Genomic DNA, 9,108 nt, shown 5'->3' on the forward strand with positions numbered 1-9,108 from the left:
CTTGGCCAAACCATACTTCCTGTTTGACTTTCATTCATTCTTCACATATTCGGCTTTCTATGTGCCAGGCACTGCTCCAGGGACTCAATGTAAAGAGTGAACAGACAGGCACAACTCTTGCCCTTATGAAGACCATGGTGTGGGTCCTTATTTCCAGTGAGCCTCAGTTTCTTCATTATATGCTATTGTGATGTCTCACTGTATGAGGTCATGAGGGAGTGGAGGAGAACTTGGATAGAAGAGTAGATGCTGTTGGCACCTGACAACATCCCTCTAGGCCCCAGGCCCCACCATTGCCAGACCTACAAAGAGTGCCCTTCTAAGATTGTGTATGAGGGCTTTCTCCTGACTCACAGTGGGGCAAGCCAGTAATGCTGGGGAGTTATGCTCCAGGGAAAGCCCCCACCAACAGGTAACCCCAGGACAGGTAACTCTGAGGTTTGCTCTACATGGTCTTCCAGATGTCCTCAGCAGCACTGACCTTCAGTTGCTGCTATGGTTTGGATACCATTTGTCTTCACTCCAAATTCATGTTGAGATTTGGTTGCCAGTGTAGCAGTGTTGGGAGGTGGGGTCTAGTGGGAGATGTTTTGGGTTATGATACTGAACCCCTCTTGAATGGATTAGTGTTTTTCTTGTGGGACTGAGCCCCCTTACTCTCTTATGCAGACAGCTGCCTACCCTTTCACTTTTTTCCACTATGTCTAGAGCATCATGAGTTTCTCATCTGAAGCTAAGCAGATCATATCCTAATCTCTAAATACCATCTCAGGGAAGTGACACACTGTGCCCAGGGCCTGATTTGCTTCGAGGGAACCAAAACTGTGACAGACAGAAAGACGCCTTGTGACTGGTGAGGAGCTGAACTCATGTAAAGAACTATCACCAAGGAGGAACCTCAGGTTCCTATTTGAGTGAAGTTCCAGATGGAGCAATCCTTATAACTTCTCCATAATTTCCCTTCCCAATATTTTGAAAGAAGTGGGAACTTCTCCCTTTAGGTGAGCTTTAGAGATGATGCAGATGACTCATCTGGGATGATGAAGCCTAGTCTATCTCAGGATACCTGCTGGGGAAATCCAGAGTTCAAGGTTACCATTTGCCCTATCTTTGCAGGTGTGTTGAAGTAAATCTGTGGAAAGTGGGAGATGTGGGACAATTCACATCTTTAGCACTTCGAGACTGTGGTTTTGGAGGGCCAGCTTACCTCAGACATCACATCTATACTCTGCCTTCATTGTCTCAGGTGGGAAGATTTCTGGCAATCTGAATGTCTTCTAAGTGCATCACGATGGCCACCCAGGGCCACAGTCAAAGGTAGATTGCAAGGGGGGGCTGAGTTCTGGTGCCACATTCTCTAAAACCTCCTTGTTTTATAGATGGGTGACCAGGCACTTGTCTCAATCCTCTTGAATCAATAATACTTTAACAATTCTTTTTAAAATTAAATTATACTTAAAAATTCCTTACTCATAGTAACTCTAATGAATTTATTGGTATACTGCTGTCCAGGGGTTGGCAATGTCTCACTAAAGCCACAAAGCACAGGTGGCTGGATGAACTTGCCTTGCACACCCCAGTTAGTCACGTGTTTTTGTACAAACTGCCAACTGAGAATGGCTAGTGCACGTATAAATGATTGAAAACATTCAAAAGAAGAATTTGGTAGAGAGAGTTTGATAAACTACTTGGAATTCCCTGTTTTAAGTAACAGTAAACTGTATGTGGCATTTTAGGGCGGTTGAATGTCTTTACTGCCAGGCACGGTTTTGCTAGGCACTGAAAGTTGGGCCATACAAGGTGGGGGCAGAGCTCTGTGTCATAGAGGAGAAGAGATGGTGAGGCTGGGTACTGCAGGAGTTGGGTAAGAGAGAGAAGAATACTGGTGGGTGCATAAGACAGATGTGAGCATCTTATCACTTCCTACACTGTCGTCTTCAGTAGAGTTTCCACTTAGAACTTTGTGCAAGTGGATATTTTGTGTGGAGCTTGAAGAGGTGTGAATTCTGTACTGTATAGTGGAGGTGGCATGTCAAGTGAAAGATCAGTAGGATGGAGGCTCAGATGAGGAAAATGAGGTGCAAAAGGGTGGTATGACTTGTCCCACATCCCACAGCAAGGGGCTGAAGTCAGAACGAAACCGAGGAAAGTGGAGTTTGGGCCCTATACCACTTCTCCCAGGGCATGGGGTTGAGTGAGGTAAGAGTGGGCATAGAAGACAGAGAAAAGGGAAGAAGAGGCAGGCAGGTCTTTGACAAAGTTATGACAAAGCTGTGGCAGAGTGGAAGAGGAAATCACTGCCCCAGGCATGGATTGTTCTAGATTCTAGTCCTGGCAGTGCCTCTTTTAAGTGCTGTGAGCTTGGACACATGAGCTACTCTCTCTAACTAACCCTTCTGCGCTGGGAAGTGGTGGCCACCTTAATGCTGGGATGGGAAGAGAGAGAGGCAAAGGTCTAGCTGAGGCTTGTAGTCTGAGTGAGACTAACATAAGAGAAAAAAGACAGGGAAGTGGCAATGTTAAGGGATGTGCCCAGCTTCTTCTTCATGGATCTGTATGGAGAACAGAGTCCTCCCTATAACTTGTGGACCACCCTGACCCAGGGATCTTCAGTGCCCTCCAAGAGGAGTGCTTCCTGAGCTCCAGTTAAGTATGACTCACTGCCCACCCATGTGGCTCTCAGTTTCCCCATCTGACAATTAGGGAAGAGAGTAACCTTAACACTGAAAAGTCTCTGAAAGATAACTTCTAGCCCCATTATTCTCACCATTGCCACCCCACACTGGCTCCTCCATCCTTCCTCTGCAGTCCTCATCACAGGTGCCTATGCAGGGGACCAGCAACTGCCCCATCTCCCTTGACGGGACCAGCAACTTCCCCATCTTGTGACAGAGTTGCTACCCCAGCCCAACTCAGCAAATCTCACCTATCCAACTCTGTGCAGACATATCAGTCAGAATGTTCAAAATCCTTGTGTTTGAGTCCTGGAAGCACTGCACTTTTCTGGGGGTGGGCCTTCTGTGGGACTCCATGAAGAATGAGGGAGACAGGCCTATCGGAAGGAAACAGAGAAGTTAGAGGGATGTAGAAGAGCAGTGACAGGAGCCAGGGTACTGACACTGGGTTTATTCATATTATGCAGGTGTCCTGTCTCAACGGAGAGAGATGACACCATGAACCCACTGTAGCCTCAGCAACTACCCCCAAGCCTCATCCAGAAAGTGTTGCTTTTACAGGTGCTACTAGGCAATTGCGCTAACCTGGGTTCTGTGACATCAAATACCTTTCCTGGTTATTTTTCAATGTAAGTTACTATTTGTCTCTGTGCCATATGGGACTACTGCAAACAGTAATAATAATAACAAAAGCAAGAGCTCATATTTATTGAGCATTCACAGTATATTTGACTGATAAATGTTTAACATGGATTATCTTTTTAATCCCATAGAGCTGAAGGAGTCAGACTTTTACTTTCCCATTTTACAGATGGAGGAACAGAGGCAGAGAGTGGTGAAATGACTTGTCCAAGGTGGCAGTGCCAGGACTAAGACTTGCCTCTGCCCAGCTCCCAAGTCTGTGCTCATAAGTTCAGTGCTGGCAAGTGCTCTTCTTGGGAGCTAGAGTTGAACCAATGACTATCATTGTGTGGGCCCTTGTGACTGGCAGTCTCTCCACTCTCCAGCCCCAGAGTATTCCCTTCCTGAAGCCCCTCAGATGGGGGCCTAGGTATGCACTTGAATAGAAGCAGGTGTGGAGTTCTGGGGTCCAGCAAGGGCCTCCAGCCAACCTTCAGCTCAACCTTATATAGAGCAGTCAAGTCACCTGAGGAGCCCCTGACATGATGGCTCAATGGTGAAAAATGGTAATATTTTATTCCATTAAAATTATATGAATTTCAAAATTTAGTGTCCATAAACACAATGTCATTGGGACACACCCACCTTCATTTAATAGTTATTATGGATGACTGCTTTTAGCTTGTGAAGGCAGAGCTGAGAACTTGCAACAGTGACATACAAAGCCTAAAATATTGACTACCTTGTCCTTTACACAAATATCCTACCATTACTCTTGATATATCAAAAACATGCCATGTGGTATTTTTACTTGCTATGAGATTGTTGTTGGAGATATTATTTTGTGTTAGTGCCCAATTGGAGAATTCCCTTAGAATTTGGAACTGGGAAAAATGCATTTTTCTGAATTGGTCTTTTCTTTCCTATGGTAATAGTTATTAATGAACCCATTACATTTCCTCCTTTTTCCTGCCTGCTAGGACTCTCAGAAGGAAGAGGACCTTTAATTAGAGCAACTAATCTGTCCTCACAGCTTTCATACTTGCTTTTTTCCATTTTTATGGCTATTGCATATAGTATACTGCATTTGTATGTTTCTGTGAGATGTCTCTAGTCCTCCTTCCTCCTTCCCCACACTCCTCCCTCCCTCCCTTCATTCCTTCCTTCATTCCTTCCTTTCTATTATGAATGGGACATTCTATGTCCAAGTCAGTTTATACACGTTAAGCTTGTGCCAAATTTTAGTACCATGAATTCTGTAAGTTTACTCTAAAATCTATGTAGAAAGAATCCTTTATAATAGAGACACTATACTTTGTGTTAAGACCACGGGACTCACAGTCTGTGTGCCTGTGGCTTCAGCATGTCTGTCCGCATTGCCCAGTTGTCATAGGGCATAGAATGTAGGGATTAAAGATGTGGATTGTGGAGATGGGGAGAGAGACTGTTGATTTCCAGCTCTGCCACTACTTTACCTTTCAGAGCTTCAGTTTTCTCATCTCTATGGAGGGACAAAAACAGTCTCCATCACAAGGCATGGTTGTGAAATCTAAGTAGAATGTGCAAGTGAAATGCTGGGCATAGGACCTGGCCTGGAGTGGGGTGTCCAGCAAACATTTGCTGGTACATGGCTTACTCTAGGCCATTTGGGGAGGTGGTGGTAAGGGGCTCTATGGAAATGGAATCCAGTTGTCTTGACCTCTTTCCTGTGCCCTGCCCAGGCACAGATGGTGTGATTCCTGTGCTGGAGAATACACCTTCATTTTAACTCCCAGGGGCTTCTTGGAAGCAGTGCCTTGGCCTAATGGCAAGTCTCCAATGGCAGGATTTCTAGAGAGCTGCTTCAGAGGTTTTTCAGATCCTCTGTGCTTATTCTGCCATCCTAGCCCCAGGGGACTGACTCCCCTGGGGTGTATGCTTGTCTGCCCACCACTTGAGCTTCTAGTGCCTCATTTGCATGGTGGGTTCCAGAAGTTTCAGCCAGATACCCTATAGTCCCTGCAGCTTTCTGATTGCTTTGCTTAGGTCTGGTCTCTCTGAGTGCCTTTGAAAGTGTGATTTTCCACGGTAGCAATGAATCATTAAGCCTACCCCTCTGCACTCTTCCAGACGTCACTAGTTCCTGGATGACTCCTGGGCTCGAGCCGCATTGTCTGGCGACCTTGGAAGAGCTCGATGAAGAAGCAAGGAGGTGTTTTCTGGGGGGCGGGGAAGACAGGAAGAAAATGACTGGTTACTGATTATCCATTCTATGTCAGATACACACTTTTTCAACATTGTTAGTCAGTGTCTGTCACTGTGACAAATACCTGAGAGAAATAACTTTGAAAAAAGGGAAGATTTATTTTGCAGTTGGTTGCAATCAAAGTTTGGCTGGTTCCATCACTTTTTGGGCCTGAAGTGAATCATATGATGGCAGCTGGAACATGTGGCAGAGGAGATTCTGTCCTCATGGCACCCAGGAAGAAGTGAGGAAGAGAAAGATACGTCTTTCAAAGGCAGGTCCCTGGTGACCTACTTTATCCACCCATGCCCTGCTTCTAGTTTCTACCTCCTCCCAAATATTTCACCAAATTATGAATCCATCAATGAATGAATTCATTGATTAGGGTACAGCCCTTATGATCCAATCGCCTCTCATGGATTGGATCCTTTAGCTGGGGATGAAGCCTTCAATACAGGAGCCTATTGGGGAACATTTCCTATCCAAACCGTAACAAACTCTCACAACAATTCTGTGAGATGGGTATGAATCATGCTTTGTCAAGGTAGATAACCAACTTTTCTTAATGTATAGTCTGCAGCTTCTTGGGGAGAGTAGAGTAAATGGACTTTGATTAGCCATGTTCACTCTAAGTTCCTTATTTCAAGCAACAATAAAGAGTTTTATGTGGCATTCTAGAAAAGGTGGGTCATTTTTATTACCAGGCAGAGTTTTGCCAGGCAATAACTGCAATTTGAGCCGTGCAAGTTGTGGGCAGAAAGAATAGCTGGTAAAGCTGAGTAAAGCAGAGGAAGGGGAAGAGAAAAAGAATGTCGGTTGGAGCCTAAGATGGAACTTTGCTGGGAGGAAGATGTGAGCAGTGTTACACCTCTTAAGATATCTAGAGTCTTCACTCAGATCTTTGAGCAGGTGGATTTTGTGTGTGGAGTTGAGGACATGCAAATTCTGCAGTGTAGAGTAGAGAATGCATGTGGAGTCAAAACCCAGTAATAGGAAGGCCTCAGGTGGGGAAAATGAGATACATAGTGGTGGAACAATCCTTTCCACATCACACGGCAAGTGCCTGAAGTCAGAATGAAATCTGAGGGCAGTGGAGATTGAGCCTGTAGTCACCATTGCCAGGGCTTGGGGGTGGGGTGGGATAAGAGTGGGCACAGAAGAAAGAAAAAAGGGAAGGAGGGGATGGTGGGACTTTGAGAAGCAGTGGCAGGGTGGAGGAAGAAATCATTGCCCTAGACATGAATTGTTCTAGACTCTAGTCCCTGTGCTGTCTCTAAGTGCTGTGAGCTTGGACACATAAGCTTCTCTCTAGCCCTTCTGCACTGTTAAGTGGAGGCCACCTTAGTGCTGGGATGGGAAGAGGAAAAGTCAAGGGTGTAGTTGAAGTGTATAGTCTGTGTGAATAAGATTAACATGAAAGAAGTTAGGACAGGGAGCTGAGGGATGTGACTCATTGCCTGACCCACAAGGGTCTCAGTTTACCCATCTGTCAAGTGATGATGGGAACAAGACCAGCACTGGAAGTTCAGGTGGACCAACTGGCACACTCCCTGTTGGGTGTGCTTGAGATCCTTACCTTGGAAGGAGAGTGGGCTATGGGAAAAAGATAGAGAGAGGGTGGAGGCTTGTAGAGGGCTAGGGCAGGAGCCAGGAGACTGAGGCTGGGATTTTTCATATTAGACAGGTCCCCTGTCTCAGCCAAGAATGGTCAGGAGAAACCCATGAATCTGCTTCCGCCTCCTCACATTCCCCCACAGGCTCATTCAGAGAATGATGCTCTCATAGACTGCACTGGCAAATAGTCTGGTCTGGGGTCCAGGAAATTCATGTACCTGGTATAGTCTGTGCCACACCTCTATGTAATTACTACTCCTCTCAGAGCTTCATACTCACACCCACCCTTATCAGCACTCTTCTGAACATCAGCCTCTCCCTTCTGCAGTCCCCTCCCAGGTGCTATGGGGACCACATGGGGGCCTGAGAATACACTTGAGGGGATACACGTTGTTGGAATCCAACAATGCCCCCTAATACAAGGCAGTCCCGTTCACCACCTGAAGAGGGCCTGGCAGGTGTTGGGGTGATGTTGGGGTGTAGATAGGGGTGGGCTGGGGACTTTGTCTACTCACTTAACATCACTGGTGCTTCTGCTTGGGGCTGGGTACACACCAACCTCAGGACAACCTGCTTCCAGGTTTGCAAAGGCAAGTCTTGGGCCCTGAAATTCCAATTTGAGGTTACTTCCATCCCACTCGACTTCTCTGGCTGAGCTGCCATCGCACAAGGAGAGCTCTTGAAGGGTGCTTTGTCGGGCAGATGAAGCTGGAACTCCTTCATCTCCTTCTTCAGTAGATTCATGTAATAGGTCAGGCAAATGCTGGGCTCCACTGACCATCTCTGCCTCCAGAAGAAGTTCCTTCAGATGTGCATAGGTATTAGGTGATAAGAGCATGAGAAAGGCAGAGGATAGTTGTCTCCCTATGCCTTGCCCCCTGCTATCTTCCAATGAAAGACTCTGACTGGGATCATTTTTTCTTTGCCTGGTACATACTCCTATTCAGCACTCAGAACCCAGTTTTATTAGCCCCAAGGCAACTGCCAATAGATGGTGTTGGGAGGAGGGAAAGAAGGGGAATTGTAGGAAGAACCATAGGAGGGAGGAGTGTTGAGGAGACTGGGAGTTCCTGGAAGAGGTCAGATCATAATTGTGGTGATGTTCAGGACCTGTCAAGTATGGTGATGTTGAAGTGGGAGTGGGAGGATGAGGAGATGCGAGAATGAGAGGACCATAGTCTGGGAAGATGGTAGGATGGCAGGATGGGGGATGGGGTATCAGTGGCACTCACTTTTCTGTGTTCCGCAGATCCTCCCCTCTCCATGGACACAGATTCCTGGCATCAACCCTTGAGCAGCAGCACTGACAGGAAGTGAGTTCGGGGAGACACAGTGAAGGGGGTTTGGCTCAGAGTCAGGACTGAGCTCAGGATTTTTCCTAACTTACCTAGACCTGGGAACAACTCAGAGGTAAGGAAACAGGAAGTACAAGTCACCCAGGGGAAATCCATGAGGCATGTGATCAGGAGAGGGGAGGAGCCAGGACAAGGCTGTGATGCAGGAAGTTCAGACACACACAGCACACAGGTGCACACAGCTCCCTGCCAGCCAATACCCAGATCCTTCAGATCCAGGGTACAACTCCCTAGGTAGGGACTTAGCCCAGGCCTGGCTCTCAGGATGGGAGTGGGGGCCCTGTGTTTGCCAGGACAGCTCTTTAGTGGAAAGCATTAGAGCATTAGAGCAGGACAGGGACCATTTTTCAAAGTGTCCCATAGGTTGGAGACTAAACCATTGCTCATCCTGCTAGGCTACATGGGCCACTGGTGGTATATGTGTCCTGGGCCCCATGGCTGTGTGCATGGCCCAGCACTTGGGGTTTTGGGTCACCATGCTTATTGAAAGTGAAACATCACCTGCTTCTTCACCACAAAGGTAGTCAGCAGGGAGCCCAGCATTGACGCTCTTCCTTTTTTGAAGAATTAGCAGCATTCCAGACTGGAGTTTGAAAAAGGGCATTACCCAACTCATCTG

At 46.8% G+C, this 9,108-nt stretch overlaps 1 protein-coding gene across 1 annotated transcript in view; it reads right to left on the reverse strand.

Moving 5' to 3' along the window:
* The window catches only part of LOC109684893 (NACHT, LRR and PYD domains-containing protein 1a-like), a 58,493-nt gene extending 49,955 nt beyond the window's left edge, over positions 1-8,538 (reverse strand). The window contains exons 1-4 of the mRNA XM_074047121.1: positions 8,367-8,538; positions 7,650-7,936; positions 5,388-5,494; positions 2,927-3,052 (exon numbers count right to left, since the gene is read on the reverse strand). Of these exons, the coding sequence (XP_073903222.1) occupies positions 2,927-3,052; positions 5,388-5,494; positions 7,650-7,936; positions 8,367-8,399 (553 nt within the window). The 5' untranslated portion in view covers positions 8,400-8,538. The remainder of the gene's footprint in view (positions 1-2,926; positions 3,053-5,387; positions 5,495-7,649; positions 7,937-8,366) is intronic.
* Positions 8,539-9,108: the final 570 nt, after the last annotated feature.

The sequence above is a fragment of the Castor canadensis genome, chromosome 11, assembly GCF_047511655.1.
Source record: "Castor canadensis chromosome 11, mCasCan1.hap1v2, whole genome shotgun sequence".
NCBI classification, from domain to species: domain Eukaryota; kingdom Metazoa; phylum Chordata; class Mammalia; order Rodentia; family Castoridae; genus Castor; species Castor canadensis.